This window comes from Peromyscus californicus, unplaced genomic scaffold, assembly GCF_007827085.1.
Source record: "Peromyscus californicus insignis strain IS unplaced genomic scaffold, ASM782708v3 Scaffold_24__1_contigs__length_46423439, whole genome shotgun sequence".
Lineage (NCBI taxonomy): Eukaryota > Metazoa > Chordata > Mammalia > Rodentia > Cricetidae > Peromyscus > Peromyscus californicus.
The window spans coordinates 39,668,799-39,687,817 of record NW_026294535.1 but is presented as its reverse complement, the minus strand read 5'-3'; the positions used below and the strand labels follow the sequence as shown (position 1 = coordinate 39,687,817).

At 36.3% G+C, this 19,019-nt stretch overlaps 1 protein-coding gene across 3 annotated transcripts in view; it reads left to right on the top strand.

Moving 5' to 3' along the window:
• The window catches only part of Usp15 (ubiquitin specific peptidase 15), a 105,161-nt gene that overhangs the window by 24,637 nt on the left and 61,505 nt on the right, over nucleotides 1–19,019 (top strand). For 2 of the 3 annotated variants that reach the window (XM_052753494.1, XM_052753493.1), the window contains exons 3-6: nucleotides 2,830–2,960; nucleotides 8,152–8,278; nucleotides 11,871–12,016; nucleotides 16,699–16,760. In XM_052753494.1, coding sequence (XP_052609454.1) covers nucleotides 2,830–2,960; nucleotides 8,152–8,278; nucleotides 11,871–12,016; nucleotides 16,699–16,760 — 466 coding nt within the window. Of the gene's footprint in view, nucleotides 1–1,842; nucleotides 1,964–2,829; nucleotides 2,961–8,151; nucleotides 8,279–11,870; nucleotides 12,017–16,698; nucleotides 16,761–19,019 lie in introns of those variants that run through there. The other variant, XM_052753495.1, reaches the window with a different exon arrangement.

Sequence of the window (19,019 nt, the reverse complement as noted above, 5' to 3'; positions counted from 1 at the left end):
ATGTGAGATAGGACTATAAAGATCAAAAGGCAAATAGAAATAAACCTACACTCTAGGTAATCATGCAGGGGACAAGCAGGACTGTCTCCATAAATATGCACAACCCAGACTTAAAATTTGTGATTACAGGGTGTTCTGTCCTATAAAAGGATGTGGTTTTAGTTAAACTGGGTGGTGGTGGTCATACACCTTTAATTCCAGCACTCGGGAGGCAGAGGCAGGTGGATCTCTGAGTTCAAGGCCAGCCTGGTCTACACAGTGAGTTCCAGGACAGCCAGGGCTACACAGAGAAACCCTATCTCGAACCACCCTCCCCAAAAAAAGCATGGGGTTTTTGCTGTTAGCCCATGACTGACAGCTATTGGAATCTCTGCAAGTGTACTAGTCTAATAAATTTCCTCTTCTGTTTTAAAAATTACCAATTTGTATAATTTATAATTTATGTACAGTTTATTGTTCAGCAATTATATATTGTTAGATACAGAAGTGATAAATCAAAAACACATCCCTTCTCTTTAATTTGAAGGTGTTCTCCACATACAAAAAGATAAAGTGGTCATTTTATTCTGTATACCAAGTATAGTATTATGTGAATTCTGTCACATGATCAAACTATATACCTAAACTCAGCTATTGTAAAAAAAATAACATATAAGTCTTGACTTTAGAATTTTCCCAAGATTTCTTCAGGCTAGATGGTGTTATATGGCAAAATATATTGAGTTAGAATAAACAACATTCATGTTTGAATTCAGTCTCTGTAAATTTCTGTGTATAGAACCTTGAGCAACTTACCATCTCTTTGTCTATTTACTAATGAAAATGGAGCTACCTACTTCTTAAGGTTACTCTGAAAAAATAAACCTAGAATAAAATAGCAAGGATTTTGTCCCTCCCCCCTTTCTTCACTCCTAGCTCAGGATGGCCTTTGAACAGACCATACAATATAGCTGATGACCTCCATTTCCACCTTCCAAGTGCTGGGATTAAAGGTGTGCACCACCACCATACCCAGCTAATAGCATGGTTTTCTAGAATAAAATGCTCCATATTGCCTTTAATTTTATATGATTACCCAGGGCAGGTTACTCACTGGCTCTGGATATATTCCTTTTTTTTTTTTTTTATTTTATTTTAAAGATTTATTTATTTTATGTATGTGAGCACTCTATCTGCATGTACACACCTTTAATCCAGCAGAGGGCACCAGATCCCATTACAGATGGCTGTGAGCCACCATGTGGTTGCTGGGAATGAACTCAGGACCTCTGGAAGAGCAGCCAGTGCTCTTAACCACTAGCCATCTCTCCAGTCCCTCTGGATATATTCTCATACAAAGACATCCATCTTGCAAGGTTGTTTAGAGAATTCACAATAGTGTATCTGCCATAGTTATCTGCTGTGTGATGTCTTATAGTACATTTTGCTTACTTAACATATGTAATTTTCTTCACTTTGACAGTTTCTGAAAACATACTCCAAATTGTATTTGCTGACAATTTACACTTTACAACCACAGTTTAAAAGCCTGTGTTTAAGGTTAATCCTCAGGGCTGGTAAGGTGGCTCAGCTGGTAAAGGTACTTGTCTCCAGGCCTGAAGACTCATGTGATGGAAGAAGAGAACCGACTTCCACAGTTGTGCTTCTCTATAGGTGTGCCATGACACGGGTGTGAATGGACCATGCATGCACGATACATGTCATCATGTTTAGCCAGTTCTCGCTTTACTTCTATCAAAGATCATATAAAATTCTGACTTTTTCATTTTTTGTTTCTATATACAACAGAGCTTTCTTGAAGTTCAGAAATCCACAGGTGAATTCTAAAAGAATAATAATTCTATTACCCTCTTGAGCTTTTTTCCTGCAAGAATAGAACATTCTCATCGTAGAAATGCCACAGAGAACAATGTTCCTTCCTTGGATGATTATAATCAACTCAGGTCAAGAAAATCCCATTTAGGTTAGTTATAACTCACTGAGCTAGTTCTCTTTCCATACTTTGGAATCTCAAATGACTAATTAATAAATGAGTCCCACAATGGGACAGTGACATTGCTTTAACAAAGGAAATTATTCCTAGGTCTCTGCCCTGAATTATACAAGAGTTCTGAGTTTAGCTTAGATATTTTAAAGCGTTTCAGAATTAAAATTACTTCTACAAACCACCATTTCAAATTTGGGAATGAATCCCAATTGTGGGTCTTCTGGAATAATGTAGATGCTTTACAGTACAACTTAAAAATTTTATCATGGTTTCCAAGCTTATGTATATTGAAGTCATTTGATATGTTGTTGATTTAGTGCCATAACAGGTTGCTATTTGATACCGCCTAATAACATGCCTGGACTAACACTTCGGAGACTAAGGCAGGAGAACTGCAAATTCTAGGCCAGCCTGGGCCTCTTCATGAGACCCTGTCGCAAAAAAGAAAAGAGCTATTGACTTACTCATGACTTTTCTACACTTACTCTTTGGTACCCCCCACTGTTGTGTGAGGGAATCAGATACTCAAAATATTTGAAGAACCTCTTCTGTTGGTGTCTTAGCTAATATTAATGTATTAGTATTTTAGGAACCAAAGAAAAATTATGCATTTTAACACTACTGGTTGACTAGTAGAACCTTGAAACTTTTTCAGGCAACAGCTTATTTTTAAGTATATTTGATTCGAATGTTCTTGGAGTTTTGTTTTTTCTTTTTCAGAATTTATTACTGTAAATACTTCAGATCACCTTTGTGAGTTTCAGTATGTAGTATGTGAAACAGTGTACTCAGAGATGTGTGCCCTTTCCTGTTCTGTACTAAGTTGATTTTTCCCTTTGTAGATGGCGATGCCCAGTCTCTTAAGGAGCACCTTATCGATGAGTTGGATTATATACTGTTGCCAACTGAGGGCTGGAACAAACTCGTCAGCTGGTACACGCTGATGGAAGGCCAAGAGCCAATAGCAAGAAAGGTATATTTGAGAGTAACTGAGTATAAATATATTTTAAGTAGCTCACATTGGTAATTCGATGTCGTCTGAAGCCTTCTTAACATATCTTAGGAGAAAAGCCAAGAAAACATTCCTATGCACTGGATACCTAGCTGATAACATGATAGAAACAGGATTAATATCTATTTTACAGTTGAAGACAGGACGGAAGGGGCCAGTGTTCTATATGGCACACTGCTTTTTTTCTACGACAATTTTAAAAATAAACTAAATGTTGATGAAATGGTTTTTTTTGCAACATAAAATACTTTAAAAATGAAAATGTAAATTTTTCAATCTTTTTTTTTGTTTTACAATTATAGTCTAGAAATACTAAAAATAAACTTTTTTTTTTTTTGGTGTTTTGAGACAGGGTTTCTCTGTGTAACTTTGGAGCCTGTCCTGGAACTCCCTCTGTAGACCAGGCTGGCCCCGAACTCACAGAGATCCTCCTGCTTTGACCTCCCAAGTGCTGGGATGAAAGGCGTGCATCACCACCGCCCTGCTAAAAATGAACATTTTTTGGAATTAAAATGGGCAGTACTCTAGTAGAATACCAAATTTCAAGGTAAATAAGCTGAACTTACATGTCTATAGAATAATTTATTTTGATTTGTATAATGGGAATGTAGGTGTGTTTCTTTTGTCATTTTTGAAAATTAAGTGCTCTGACTTGTTAAAGATAGCCTTTACCTGTGAAATGGAACTGTAAGAACAGTGTTTGGAAAACACTTCTTCCTTTAAATTGTTTTGATAATTTCATAGGAATGGATATGCATTGTATTGTGAATATATTTACCCTGCTACCCTCTCTTACCCCCAAAACTCACTTCTTAAAGGAAAATTTGAATGTGTATTACGTTTTCTTCCTTAAACCTGGAGCACATTGCACGCTACAAGTTTCAGTATGGTACTAGATCCACCAACAAATTCGTTGCCTTTTAAAAATTCTTAGTCTTTTTAAAAGGACTTACTGAAGTTTGGTTTTCAAAAACTAAGGAAGTTAAAGTGAAAAGAAAAAGAATCATGGAAAGTTCACATACTTATAAAGAAAAATTTGAGAAGTCTATTAGAAGGTCATACATTTGTTCTTAATAATGTGAATGTAAATCTTTCAACATGTAAAGTAATTTTCAAACTTTAATATACATAAAATTGCCTGGAATCCTTATTAGAGATGCATCTTCCCTCCAGATGAAACCAGTAGGTCTAAGAGATTGCATTTTCCTCTGCCCTAAATTACTGATAGAGAGAAACGGTGCTTCCAGAAATAAACACAGTAACTGTCCTTACAGAGTCTGATGTCCAGGTCTGAATTGTATCAATCTCTGGTTACATTAAAGGATCTGTGATACATATACGATGTCCAGGTCTGAATTGTATCAATCTCTGGTTACATTAAAGGATCTGTGATACATATACAAAAGTAACCACGTTCTGGGGACTAGAGTTTTAAACTTTTCAACTAACTTTAGTGCTAGGCACTCAGCCATAAAAACAAGCTAACCAGAAAACAGGGAAATAAGCAAGATATGCAGTGAGCCAAACTGGAAAAGTAGCAGATTTATGTGATGATACACTGTGTACCCTAATACACTTTCCTGGGGGTCTGGGGACAGAGCCAGCCACTAGATTAGACATAGAGGTCAGGCAGTGGTGGCACACACACTTAATCCTATCACTCTGGAGGTAGAGATTTGTCTGGATCTCTGTGAGTTCAAAGCCACACTGGGAACAGACTCAGGCGTGGTGACATACACCTTTAATCCCAGGAAGTGACGGCAGGGCGGAGAAAGGTAAATAAGGTGTGAGGAAACAGGAACTAAAGCAGTTCAGCTGAGACCCTTTCGGGTTGAGGACTTGGAGGATTCATGGAGTTGGTGAGGTAATACGTGGTGGCTGTAGCTTGCTCTGCTTCTCTGATCTTTCAGCTTTCACCCCAATATCTCGCTCTGGGTTTTATATTAAAAGACCATCTAAGATTCGAACAACAGAATTAGACTCGTAAGAACAGTTAATGGTGACAGTAGACTTAGTATGCTCAAAAAATAAATAACTGGAAAGTAGTGCAAAACTATTAAACAAGATCCTGATGCTTCTGAAACTAATAATATAAATAATATACTTTACATTAGAGTGTAATGGTAAAGAGAGCCGAAAAGTGAATTTTTAGGCCAATTGTTGTTAGTAGAAAATATGCAATGTAGAATTTATACTAAGGAACAGAATGTCTTTGAAAAGTGAAGTTGTGCTTGTTAGAGTGACTGAATGCAGCGTAAGTACCTATCATTGGAGTCTTAGGAGAGACAGGGAGTGGAGCAGGTAGAACTAATGCCTGAAGAGGGAAGAGCAGAGTTGTTCCCAAACTGAGAAAGTACCAAATTACAGAGTCAGGAAACACTGATTCTCAGACTGAAGTAATAGAAATACATATTCAAAATTTAACAAGAGAAAAATATATTCCTCAGCATTGTTAGACAAAAAGATGCATTGTCTTCAAAAAAGAGTAAGTCAAGGAAATGGTTTCCCAGCAGAAACACTGGAAGACAGGAAGAAGTGTACTATTTTCAGTACACTACAAGAACGTAACTGCCAATCCAGAATTCTATGACCAAAGGAAGGATCCTTCAAAAAGGAGAAGAAAACAGGAAGACCTAAGTTCTTTATCCTGTGTATTTTCTGATGCTAATCCCTTAGTTTGGGAATACTGGTGTATTCTCCTGCACCTGGTGGGACATATTTTAAGATTAGGTTAGGGAAGATCTTGGAATGTATATCTCAGGTGTCTCTGTCATGGGGAACTGAATTGCACATGTCAAGGACATTGTGTGTACTCTAAGAAGAGGCCCACCCAGCTAGTAAAGTGGACTGTCAGTTCTTAATGAGTCTTCAGATAACTGAAGCCATAGCCCAAAGCTTGACAGAAACTTCATGAGAAATCTCAACCCAGATCAGTTGCTTATAGATTTTTGACCTCAGAGATGATGTCAGTTGTTTGTAGTTAGTGAGGTCTTAAGATCATGTATCAGTAGGTTGTTCATACTAGTTGAGGTACCTGGATGCTGTAGTATTAACTATGTAGTAAATATAGTAGAAACTATGGTGGCTTTGGCTGTACAGTGATCAGAAGGTATGAAGCATGAGTATCAATAAAAGCCTAAAAGACCATGAGCAGACTGAGGAGAATTTGGGGTTTAAGGAGGGTACCAGTAAAGACTTAAAGGAAAAGGAGGAAAACCTTGGAAACTGTAGGAATATGGTCTTTGTTGAAATGTCTCTACTATAAACTGAAAGATTAAAAAAAATATCATGAATGTAGTGATTTGACAAAGTGGTGCCTAATATCTACTTGTACTGCCTGTAGTCTGTATATAAAGATAATAAGCTAAAGATGGAGTACTTAATACAGCGCGGCAGTACTGTATAGGCTTGAAACGTGATCTTGATGATGTGAGAGCCAAGCTTGGACTATAACATCACCATGGCACAGTTGGGGGTGTGTCTCTCAAAAACAGTTTACAAGACCTATTAGGAATTAAGGATGTCATTATCTTAATAATATTCACTGATAAACTGATCAAATCCTAGGTTATCAGACAAACTCCCAAAATGACAACTGATAGAAGTTATCCTGTGTGTTTCCTGTCCCTAGTGAGATTAAGCTAGAAATTCATAACAGAGACACTTGATCCCCTACCTATTTACAATAGTATAATTTTAAATAATGAAAACCAGAGAAGAGATAAAGATCCAAATTTAAACTAAATGATAATAAAAATACAACTTAAATAGATAAGCCAGACATGCTTCCTGCTGACATATGCCCTTGATCTCAATATTCAATATTTGGGAGGTAGAGATGGGTTAGCTTCGGTTACATAGTGAAATTGTTTCCATTTCTACAAAACTAAAGAACAGGAAATGGGTCAAGTCATTCTTAGGAGGACCTTTACAACTAAATGCCAACCAGTTTTCTCGGTTAAGAAAAGGAGATGTAATTTTAATGAAGAAATACTGTAATGTGGACATTAGTGAAGCTAAATAAGATTACAGTGTATAGTAGCTTAGGATGTTACTCAGATATGAGTCCCAGTCCCAAAGTTTCTGTTGGTAAGAATATTTGATTCCTAGTTTTTTATTATCAGATGGCTATAAGAAAATCTTATAGGAACTCAGTATATTGTTTCATTCTTAAACAGCATAACTCTGTGTTGAGGACTAAAGCATCTTATGTAGAACTTAAAAGTTTTGCACTGTGAGTTAGGATATTAAAATGTGAGACATAGAGTCTGTAGAACTGTTATAAAGATTTGTAACAAGCATGATGAAGAGAAAGAACATAGCTGAAAAAGTAAAGTCCTGCTGGATTATACAGGAAACTCAAGACGAACTATTTGAAAACCCTGGGTTGAAACAGTTTTTCCTGAAAGTGAAAGAGGAGTTGGTGATTCTTGTGTTGACTTTGAGATGAGCCTACTGGTTCATGTAAGCCATTGGAGCCTCCCTTTTGCCATATCTGTCTAATGTATCACATATCAGGCCAATTACTGTTTTCAGAAACAGTGTTCATGACTGAAATCCTACAGTTAACCTTTAGAGGAGCAAAAGGAATATACTTATTTAAAAGGTGAACCTAATGTGTAAATATTTTACCGTCCTATACTTTATTACTTGCATGCTTGACTGCTTTTCTTTATTTTGTTTGTGTGCTGCATAGACTTACTAAGAACCCATTTAAAGGTCAGACAAAGTCATTTTAGAATGAAATGAAGGTATCCATTACAGGGACGGAGTGGTCATTTTAAAAGACATATTTTAACATAAATAGTAATAACAAACCTTGTAGATACAGTTACACAAAGCTTTGTAAGTTTTCGGTGTCAGAGCACTGTTAAAAAGGTAGGCATCTATCTGTATCTTTATTCAGAGCTGTATGTGAAAATCATACAGAGAAAATTAAACCGGTAAATTTATTGTTTATTGCATACCAAAATATTCACAAACTAGTAGAATGCCTTTCTAAACTGTTAATGGTTTAAATTGTTTATAATAGCTAATTATATTTCATTGGATATCTGTAGTTTTTCTGAAGCCTTGTTAAAGATATGTATTACTATGAGAAAGAACTCCATTGCTAGAATTCCTACTAATTGGTTTGGTTTTTGTCTTGAAGGTGGTAGAGCAGGGTATGTTTGTGAAGCACTGCAAAGTAGAAGTCTATCTCACAGAATTGAAGCTCTGTGAAAATGGAAACATGAACAACGTGGTAACTCGGAGATTTAGCAAAGCGGACACAATAGGTAATGCGAGCCTGTGCAGAGTGCTTGACTGTTGGCTGTAGTGTGCTGTGCTGCCAACCTGCTTGGGGTGTAGTCATCAGCATTGTGGAATCTCAGCTTTGAGCTGACTGGCTTGTTCCGTACTTCATTAAATGAGTTCAATGTTTGTCCCACTTTTAATTTAAGAAAATCAGATTTTAAAATTAGCATTTGAAAAATTGCATGCCATGTTTGTAACAACAAAATATAAATTTAAGTAGAACTTTAAGTGGACCATGTTAAATAAAAATTGGTCAAGTATGGAGAAAAAAAGTCAACTGGTATTTCCTTCATTCCAGGTAAGTAGCTAAGGCAACAGGCTTGGTGTTGCTAGAGCATATTGAGGAGTTTATTCATGGGTACACTTGAAAAACAGTCTCGGCTACCAGTGGACGCAATTCTCTATAGTGTTGTATAAATAGTGTCAGTGACTTGAACACATTCAAATTTTAATTAGTACATATTAATTATATACATGCCAATAGGTTTAATTATGAAATGTTCGTACATGTGTGAGATATAATGACATATTCAACCCCATTAGCCTATCTTCTGGTACCTTTATAATACACAGTGTTAACAAATATGAACACATTTATCTGCACATAAAGTATTTATTTAAAAGATAGTAATAATAGTGATCTTGTTGGAAAATACAAACAAATAATAGAGAAACGTAACATGCAGAACTCAGCATGCCAGAGAGATTAGCAAATTGTGAAGTTCTGCACTGTGTAAGTGTTCCTAATTTGAACTAGTCACTAAGAACACTGATTGAAAGTAAGTGAGGAGTGATAGCTGCATTGTAACCATGGTGATAAGCTGAGTATTTAGAGGGCAGCTGGACCAGGTTAGTGAAATAGTAGCAGTCAATCATCCTGTGGGGTCTGTGACCTCTCCTGACACAGGATCTTAGCCAGGTTTACAGTACCAAGCTTGAGTTTCCTCTAACAAGCGGGCCTTAAATCAAATCGGATGGCTATTGGCTCCCTGAAACGGCTAGGTGTCCTTACATTATTGCACTCAAAGGCAGATCATGGCTGGATAAGGCTGTTGGAAACTTCTCTGAGCAATCTACTTATCACCTTTTGGCTCTATAAAGATCCATAGCCAGTTGGAACATAAATAACAACATGTTAGTATAATTAATAATTATAAAATCTCTAGCAAGTTATAAATTTTCATTTTAACAGAAATGTTATAGAAAATCTGAGTCCATCAGAACCTTTTTTAGATAATTATTTTACTTACAAAGCTCAGGAAATCAGCAACTGATTTTAATTTCTGCATTGAAAACAGCCATTAGGAAGCTTTTACATTAAGTACTAAATAAAAATTTATAGGGGATAAATGTAATTTAAACAGAATTATCTGTTTCAGAAAGTTTGATCTGACATAGATTTTTTTTTTTTTTTTTTGGTTTTTCGAGACGGTTTCTCTGTGTAGCTTTGCGCCTTTCCTGGGACTCACTTGGTAGCCCAGGCTGGCCTCGAACTCACAGAGATCCGCCTGGCTCTGCCTCCCGAGTGCTGGGATTAAAGGCGTGCGCCACCACTGCCCGGCTCTGACATAGATTTTTAACCCATATACTTTAGATATCCTAATACTTTTTAAGGGTTCAGGAATTGAATATGTGGCTTAATATAGTAAATGAACTGAATTTTTGGTAACTTGAAATTTCTTATCGTTAACTGGATGTTTTTCAAACTGCTTGGAATTAGGATAATAAGCGAAAGATGGCTGTGTGTGTGTGTGTGTGTGTTATCCTTTTGGTCTTTAAAGAAACTTGATTGAAACTGACTTTTTTAAAAGCTCTATTAAATTGTCAACCCAGAATTAGGAAATTGATTCACATTTTTGTGTTGTTGCTAAATTAATTAAATAATTCTTTTTTTCAGCTTATACTACCCACATGATAGTAAAATGGTAACAGTAGACAATTTGAGATAGTTTAGACTATTAGAGCTGAAATACTTGGCTTTGACTGTTTTACTCTCTGAATTTCTGTAATTGAGCACTGAGTGTGTTCAGTAAGAGATAAAATTCAACTTCATATGTTTTAAGGCTAACCACTAAGGACATAATTTGTTCTAAGGCTTCTAAAAAATGCTTTCTTAATAAAAATTAATAAAATTGGTTGACATTCTTAAGTAAATATTCCTACCAGAAATGCTTTTCATAATTTTTTGTTATGTATATTTAAAAATGTTTGTTTCCTTCCTGAAGTAATAAGATCTGAGTGACATGTGGAAAAAGAAATGCTTAGTCCGTGAAATTCTTCGTCTCCAGTGGTTTTGACAATACACGATTCCAGCCACTGGTCCCATGGCCGTCTTTCACCTCCATTGTCTTGCTGGTTTCTTGTTTGTTTTTCTAGACTAGGTTAGTGCAGATAGGCAGGACAGCAGGCTACCAGTGTGGAGGGGGTGACTGCCGGTACCCTTAGCTGTCATTCCATCTCGGGTAGCACCTGTTTGCTGGCCTCTACTGCCTTCTTTCTCTTGGGCACATTGCACCAGGGCTAACTGTCTTCACTCTTTCTCCGTGGTCTCTGGCAAGTTCCTCATTGCCTAGTTCTTAACCCACCAGCAAAATTTAGCATAGTATACTCCTTGTCTAGAAACACCATCATAGCCTTGATCAGAAAATATTGGTATCTCCATGCTTGGCATCCTCTCCCTTGGGCCCCTTCTTTTTTTTATATTAATTTCCTGGCTTAAAATATTTTATTAATGTTCAACCCAACACTCTTAATTCCAGTTTCAGCCACCTTATATCTTCACTTATGTCTCATAAGAAATCTTGATTATACATAAAGTTAAACTCCCCTCCCTTGCTCATAAAGCCTAGTCACATTCTCCCCGTCTCAGTAATTAACTGCCTCCTCGTAAGGTTGCTCGGGTGAAATCTGTGGATGTATTAGGCCAGCAGTCCGGCCCAGCAGGGAAAGCTCTACCTGCGGCCATGCCTGCCAGGCTCAGTTCTGTCCCTGGAGCTCATTCCTCTGATGATGATACCCATGTGTGCACATGCCTCCTCACACACAAATAAACACACACTACATAAGTGTAACAGTCGTCTTTGTTTAAAAAGAAATCTGTAAGGAAAAGATGGGATGTTTGGATTTGTTTTTGCTGTCCTACACATAATCTTTTAGGATATCTTGGGAATATGTTCTCATTCTTGAATGTATGATATTCTTAAACTGATTGCATTATGAATATGAATATTTCTTATTGTTGGTGCCTTATCATAATTTAGTTTCTAACGCCTTTTGCAGTCTTAAATTTCTCAAATAATCATCTGTCAGTGTTAAAATTACCATTTCCCCTTTAAAAACACATAGCTGGCCTTATGGCAAAGCTTTTTTATTACTATTTCTTATGTATTTGTTTTTCTGTTTTTGGTATTTTATCCTTATTTTTTTTAATTTATAATGTTTTTATTTTTATATATTTTATTTTGTACTTTATAAATTTATAATGTAGTCTGGTAAGCATTTAGCACTTTGTAACTAATATACCGATTTTTTTAAATATATTGTATTTACATATCTTCCCTTTTTAAATCTTAGATACAATTGAAAAGGAAATAAGAAAAATCTTCAATATTCCAGATGAAAAGGAGACTAGATTGTGGAACAAGTATATGAGTAATACATTTGAGCCGCTGAATAAACCAGATAGCACCATTCAGGATGCTGGCTTATATCAAGGACAGGTATTTTTAGCAATAATTTCTTTTAAGATTTACTGATTTTTATTTTATGTGTATGTGTGAGTACCTGTGAGTATGTCTGTACCATGTACATGCCTGGTGCTCATGGAGACCAGAAGAGGGCGATGGATCCCTTAGAAAGGAACTGGAGTTACAGGTGGTTGTAAGCCACCTAATTTGGGTGCTGGGAGCTGAACCTAGGTCCTCTGCAAGAGCAACAGATGTTCTAACTGTTGAGCCATCTCTCCAACCCAACAGGAATGTTTGTTTTCAATGAAGCTTTTTGTATTAAAAAGCTTTCTGAATGCTATGTAGTACATGATGATGGGTCTATCTCTGGCTACCTCTTGCTAACTCTTCTCTATCCTCACTGGTCAATAACTGTAATTTCTAGTTTATTTTTATTGAGCTTGGAAACACTACTTTGCGAACAGTTCATGTTGTAAGGTAGATCAGCAGACTTCCTGTAAAGGATCACATAATGGTTTTGTCTCTCCGTAAGTCTCTGTTGCAGCCGTGACTCTTCCGTTGTCACGGTGTAAAAGCAGCCACAGATGACACATGAAGAAGTGGAGGTAGTGCATTCCAGGAAAAGCAGGTCTGTCAGAGCTGTAGGCTAAGGGGACCTCAGTCTGTCCATCCCTGATGGGCCTGTCGGCTCCCAGTTTGATCTTCCCTTTGGTGCAGTCTAAAACCATTAAATACAGTGAGAAATAAGAATGGATGATTACAGTTAGCAACCGAGTCTTTCAGTTCATTTCTGTTCCTCTCCCAGCCCTTGTCTTTCATAATCAACGCGGCCTGCTGCCTCCAGCTTCTTACATATTCGCATAGTCTTAACTTTACTGGAGTAATTTTTCTAAAATGTGAATCTGGTTCTTTGCCTCTCATAAACCTTTTCCAACTGCTTAGGGATTATGAAGTCCAGAACCCTTAGACAGCATACAGGTATCTATCTTTAGACGATCCTTGTCTTTTGGTTGTCATAGTCTTCCTACAGTATGCTTTTGAATGCATTATTCATCTACCCAATGTACCTTTCTTCTCATTTCCCTGCATTGATATTTTAACCATTCAAATGTTCATATTAGCCATCTCATCCAGTTATATAGGTGCATCAAATCACATTAATTTATCCTTCAAGTTTCAGCCCAAATGCCATAGCACCTCTTCATCTGTCCTTATTTTTCTCAGTATCCATTGATCTTAATTTAAGAAGAATTTCTTCCCTAATTTCTGTATTGATTTATTAGTATCCTTTAAAAATATACTGAGACAATACTGTACTGAGGTTCATGTTTTGATTAGAGTTTTTTTTTTAATTACTTGTACCTAACACAGTGACTGGTGATTCAGTATGTAGATGACTTTGTTATGCCAGTTTATTTGAAAATTACTATTAACATCAATAATATGATAATTATTTTAAAAACTCAGAAAAACTGAGATAAATTGTTAGTAAATACCTGCTATATATCAAGTGTTATACTAGGCTGTCAAAGGCAATTTGGTGAGAGCTGGGAAACTAGTCCCGTGTGCCAGGTACTCGCTCTGCAAGCCTAAGATCCTGAGTTTGATCCCCAGAATACTGTGACCAGCACTGCAGTGGTGGAGAGAGGCGAGTCCTGGGGTTCCTAGGTGGGCCAGCCCCGGCTCCAGTGCGGAACACCCCCCCCACACACACTGCCCACCTCAGAGAGCAAGGTGAATCACTACTGAAGAATGATTCACCTGTGCACATACAGTTAAAATCTTCTAAAGAAAGGAGAAAGTGTGGCATTAGCCATATAATCATTCCCTCCAGAATCTCAAAAACTTCACAGCAATGATTTTCAAACTTATTTTAGCCATTCTTAAGTGAAACTACAAAATTGAGAATACGTAGTAGGAACGTTGCTTGATTGAAGATCAAATGAGACCTAATTAATCTCCTTCGCAGCCATGAGCCCCTCATCCCTAGGGACAACTGTACCCTGTCGCAGTCTGTTGGAACTTGCAGTGGGAGTGTAATTTGAAGTTGTTATGAGTTAATTAATTCAATATTTTAGTGGCCTCATGAAATGGGTATTATTTTCCTCAGACATACAGAAAATGTCGTCTTAGAAAGTTAAAGAATTTGTTGTTCTTGATGACACACACTCATCAAACTGAAGATGAGACTTGGATGAGAGAATTAAGCTAGTTTAATAAGATTAAATATTTGTGAGGACTTGTTCATTTGGGAGGAGGTGGGTTTCAAAGAAATTTTCAAATAAAAAAATTGTGTATGTTGTATATGTATAGAGACCAGAGGAGAATATCAGTGTCAGCTTCCTACCGCACTCCCTTGATAGGGCTTCTCACTGAACCCGAAGCCCACTGTTTGAAGTTCCCTGTTTCTCTTCTAACACCCGACCCCAGTGCTGGGGTGATAGGCATATGTAGCCATGGCCTGCCTTTTTATGTGCATAGTGAGCATTTGAACTCAGCACAACAAGCAAGCTTAATTACTGAGCCTTCTCCCTAGCCCAGAACACACTCTTCTACCCACCCCACCTTTCCTGTAACTTAAAGTGCCCTAATTAGAAAGTGAGAACAGAATTGGAGAGATGGCCCAGTGCTTAAGAGCGCTTGCTGCTCTTGCAGAGGACCTGAGTTTGGTTCTCAGCACCTACAAGTGGCTCAGAATCACCTGTAACTCCAGTTCCAGGGGATTCAGTGCCTCTTCGGACCTTCCTGGACTCACGTGCACATACCAGTACATAGACACAAAACTGTACATTACTAAAATTAAAGAGAATTTTAAAAAGAGAGGAATATAGTACAAAAGTGTTTACCTCCCAATACTGGTGAATTTTCCATTTCCCTTTGATGTGTGTATAATTTAAATTTTGAGTTTTTCCAAGTTTTAACAATAAGCAAAACATTACTCAGAAAATGACTGGAATAAAGAAAATGATTTAAATAAAAGGAATGAATTTTATAACTTTTTGTAGCTTATTAATACTATCTGGCTGTAAAATATGGAATTTTAAGTAAAATGCTACTAGATATTAAAATGTTATCGCTAAAGATAATACATAACTTTGAGAGTTTTTATAGCTGAAATTCCTTGTTTTAAACCTGATTTAGCTCCTCCAAATGACCATAATATTTATGTATATGCAGATATAGTTTATATATCATTATAGTTGCAAGTTGTAGTAAAGAAAATCTTTCAAGCTATGAATCACTCAAATGCTACTTAGTAAATCTTTAAAACTATATATTTCCATATTGAGATGATAATTAGAAAATTGAGATAATGGATAAACTGGTAGGTAAGGAGAACATCCAGTGGGTCTGGATGGGAGGTGCTTGGTACCCTTCACTCTTTGAGAGTGACACACCTCAGCCAGCTCTTCTGAGTGCAGAATATACACTAGTCAAAGGCAACTTTAGTAGTTCTTTAACGTGAGTGCTCTGCCAACAAGTTATGTGAATTTTTTGAATGAGTATTTCAATATCAATTATATTTCACATTTTATATTTTATCATTACAGTTTATCTGTTGCATTCTGTGTGACTAGGGTCAAAAAGCCAATTTATAAGTGGTCTGGAAGCACATAGTCCTTCAAGGAGTATTGCTGTGAGGATGTAGAGTAGCGTGCAGAATTGCAACTAGAAGAAAAAGTATATAAACTAAATACATAGAATGTATTCATTTGTGATGCACTATATTTCAGTTCATGTTGTCTTACATTGTAGTTTTAAAGTGAAAATTTAGATTTTTTTATTTCTTATTAGTAATATCACAAATTCCTTTAATAAGTATTTTAAAATTAAATTTTCTTTCTTACATGACTCATCCTTAACAGAAACTAGAAGAAAGGCGTTTTTATTAATCTGGAACATAAAAGGGGAAAGAGTTGGGGATTTTTTTTAAAGTATAGCTTTGTCTTGGCATGGACTTTTTATTACCCTAGATGATTTTTGTCTATCTAAAACATGCTGCAGCAGGGGACTTGAGCTACTATAATTTCATTATTGGATTCTTATAAATGTGACTATCAGTTATGTACTAAAAGATTTCATAATTTAAGGCTGGCAAGATGGCTCAGTGGGTAAAGGCACTTGCTGCCAAGTCTGACTTAGGTTCATGCACACTGTGGAGGGAGAGAAGTGACCTCGCCAATTGCTCTCTCATCTCCATGAGGGCATCAAGCACAGGCCTGCCCATATATCATGGGTGCCTATACAAACAGGCACCCATACACACTACAGATAAATCCATAAATGTAATAAAAACTAGTTCTAAAAGAGATTTCAAAGCCCTAAACAAATTACAAGTAATCTATAGTTCGGAATTTTTTTGCCACTGTTTCTCAATAATATCTGCATATTAATAGTTAAATCATGATAGAGCCACTGATAGGACATCTGCTAACTGTACAATCCTATGTTACAAGTGTAAATACAATTTAAAACATACACTTTTAACTGAAACAACTTATAGTCTATTGTTTGGTTTACTTACATGTTATTAAAGTTACAGAAACTGATTTTTTATTTCCTTTTCTTCACTGTCAGTACTGGCTTATTTCAGACCGATTTTGTCTGTTTGGTCCTTAAATAATCAGTTACTTTAGTTCCTTATCAGCTTGTCTCCTAAAGCTGTCTGACTTCATAGCTGTGGACAAACACCCTGTGTTGTGTCGTGTTTGCAGGTGTTAGTGATAGAACAAAAAAATGAAGACGGGACGTGGCCAAGGGGTCCTTCTGCTCCTAAGTAAGTGCTTCTCTTGTGCTCTGTTGCATGATGTTGACACTTGGACACTTTGGATACTGAAGTCCAAAAGTAGAGCAAACGGAACTGTATGTTGCAAGAATACATATATCCTTTATCTTTTCTACTTTATTCTTGGAGAAGTTTTCTGAGTTTACACTTAGATTCATATGGTACAAATTTAAAACCTTCAAAGTCAAATTGCTTTTAGAATAAGTGATAGTGTAAATAAATGTTGCGTTGTTTAATATAGTCAGATCCTTAAGCATTTTGTTTCGTTTTCTTGAAGTATTTTTGTGATGTTTTTGAAGTACACCTATTAATGAAATGCTTCTTTTATGAAAGATAGTCTGGTGTGAGAGTAGTATTTCCATTATACAAATGTCTCAGAATTTAAGTGACTAAGTAGATGTAGCGTCTAGAGTATTAAGAGTTGCTTTTGATGATGAAGGAAGAAAGAGTTGAGAATCTTTTTCAAAATTACAAGATCTGCACTGCATTATCACAAAGACTTAAACCTATTTATATCACAATACATAAACTTCAAGTCTCTGAGAAGTAATACATGTGTCTATAATTGTAATATTTCCATAGCCTAAAGAGACCCTTTATATCACACCAAGGTTCCTTCTGCAAATCCTTGTGCTAAATAAGTGAGATAAATGAGAACTATAGAGAGCTTCATACCTACTCACATTTGATTGATGCCACATAAGTTGGAGGGTAATGTAATTTTCTGTAACTCTGAATTTCAGGTTCTCTGATGGATTGTAGATCTGAATTTTGAAAATTTTCAGAATAATGATTTGTAATTAAATTACTAATGTATTAGGTGAGCGGACATGGCAAATTTGTAGAAGCAAACAGCCTTGCTACTTGCTTAGAAATTTTCTTCCCAAGGAAGAAAGTGCATTTTTGATCTTATGTGAAGTTTTTTTATTGTGTTTTTTGTCTACTTTCTTGTGAGTTGGTGCCTAAATATAGTAATTACCTAGTGGTGTGTATTGCTCAGTGCCCTGCTTAGTTGGACATACGGATAGAATTTAGAGTAAAGCCAATGTTTTTGTGGGAAGAAGTAAAAGCATGTGAGTTGAATCATGGATCTCTTAACAGGTACAGACTTGGAAATTGTAGACTTCTTGTGAATATTCACTTTAGTGTTTGATCAAAACCACTGCTTTTGTTTTTCTCACTTATGTTTAGATTGCTTTACACTTACTGAATTGTGAAACAATTTTTGAAGTAAAATTGACTGAATTCCATATTCAAATATCGCGAGCTCTAAAGTATGAGAAGCCTTTTCTGTATAAAATTACCAACCTCCCCTGGCTGTCTCCTCTTCCTGTACCTTCTTTTTTTTTGAAAGCAAGGTATGGCCTAAGCTGACCTTGAAAACCTGAGGTCAGGTAATGCTCTTGTCTCAGCTTCCCAATTAGTTGGGACTACATGTTATAGACCACATTCAGTCCAGATCAGTTTTCCCCTTAATTATTTTAATTTGTTCAGATAGCTAAAGTACCTAATACACCATACTGACCTACTAACTTGGTGAATGAAGGTGTAATACATGGAAGTACAGCTAGAGTATCCACCAGTTTAGTAAGGTTGCCAACAAAAGAAGTTTATGTATCGGTCAATGTAAAACATACACCAGATGTATCTTATATGGTCAAATGACATTTTACCAAATATAAAACATTTGATATTTTCACTTGTGTATGAAAAGAATCCTAGAAAAGTAATGATAAAAGAAAATTTTCCTAGTTTAAGAAAGCCTATGTGACCAAAATCAGCAGTAAATAACGTATTTCATTGTAAAATTTAAGCATACTTCAATTAAGACAGAAGATAAATTCACTATTGACACATAATATGGAAGGGCCTTGTAACACTAATGATCAGATAATCTACATAAAAATCTAAATGGGAAGAACCCACCAAATGGTTGTTTAGTGCTAAATGATCTGCCCTGAAAACATCTATTAAAAAAATGACATATGAGTCGGGCGGTGGTGGCGCACGCCTTTAATCCCAGCACTCGGGAGGCAGAGCCAGGCGGATCTCTGTGAGTTCGAGGCCAGCCTGGTCTCCAAAGCGAGTACCAGGAAAGGCGCAAAGCTACACAGAGAAACCCTGTCTCGAAAAACCAAAAAAAAAAAAAAAATGACATATGGAATACATGTATATACATATATATATACATACACACATATATATGTACACACACACACACACACACACATATATGAAATAGTGGAAGAT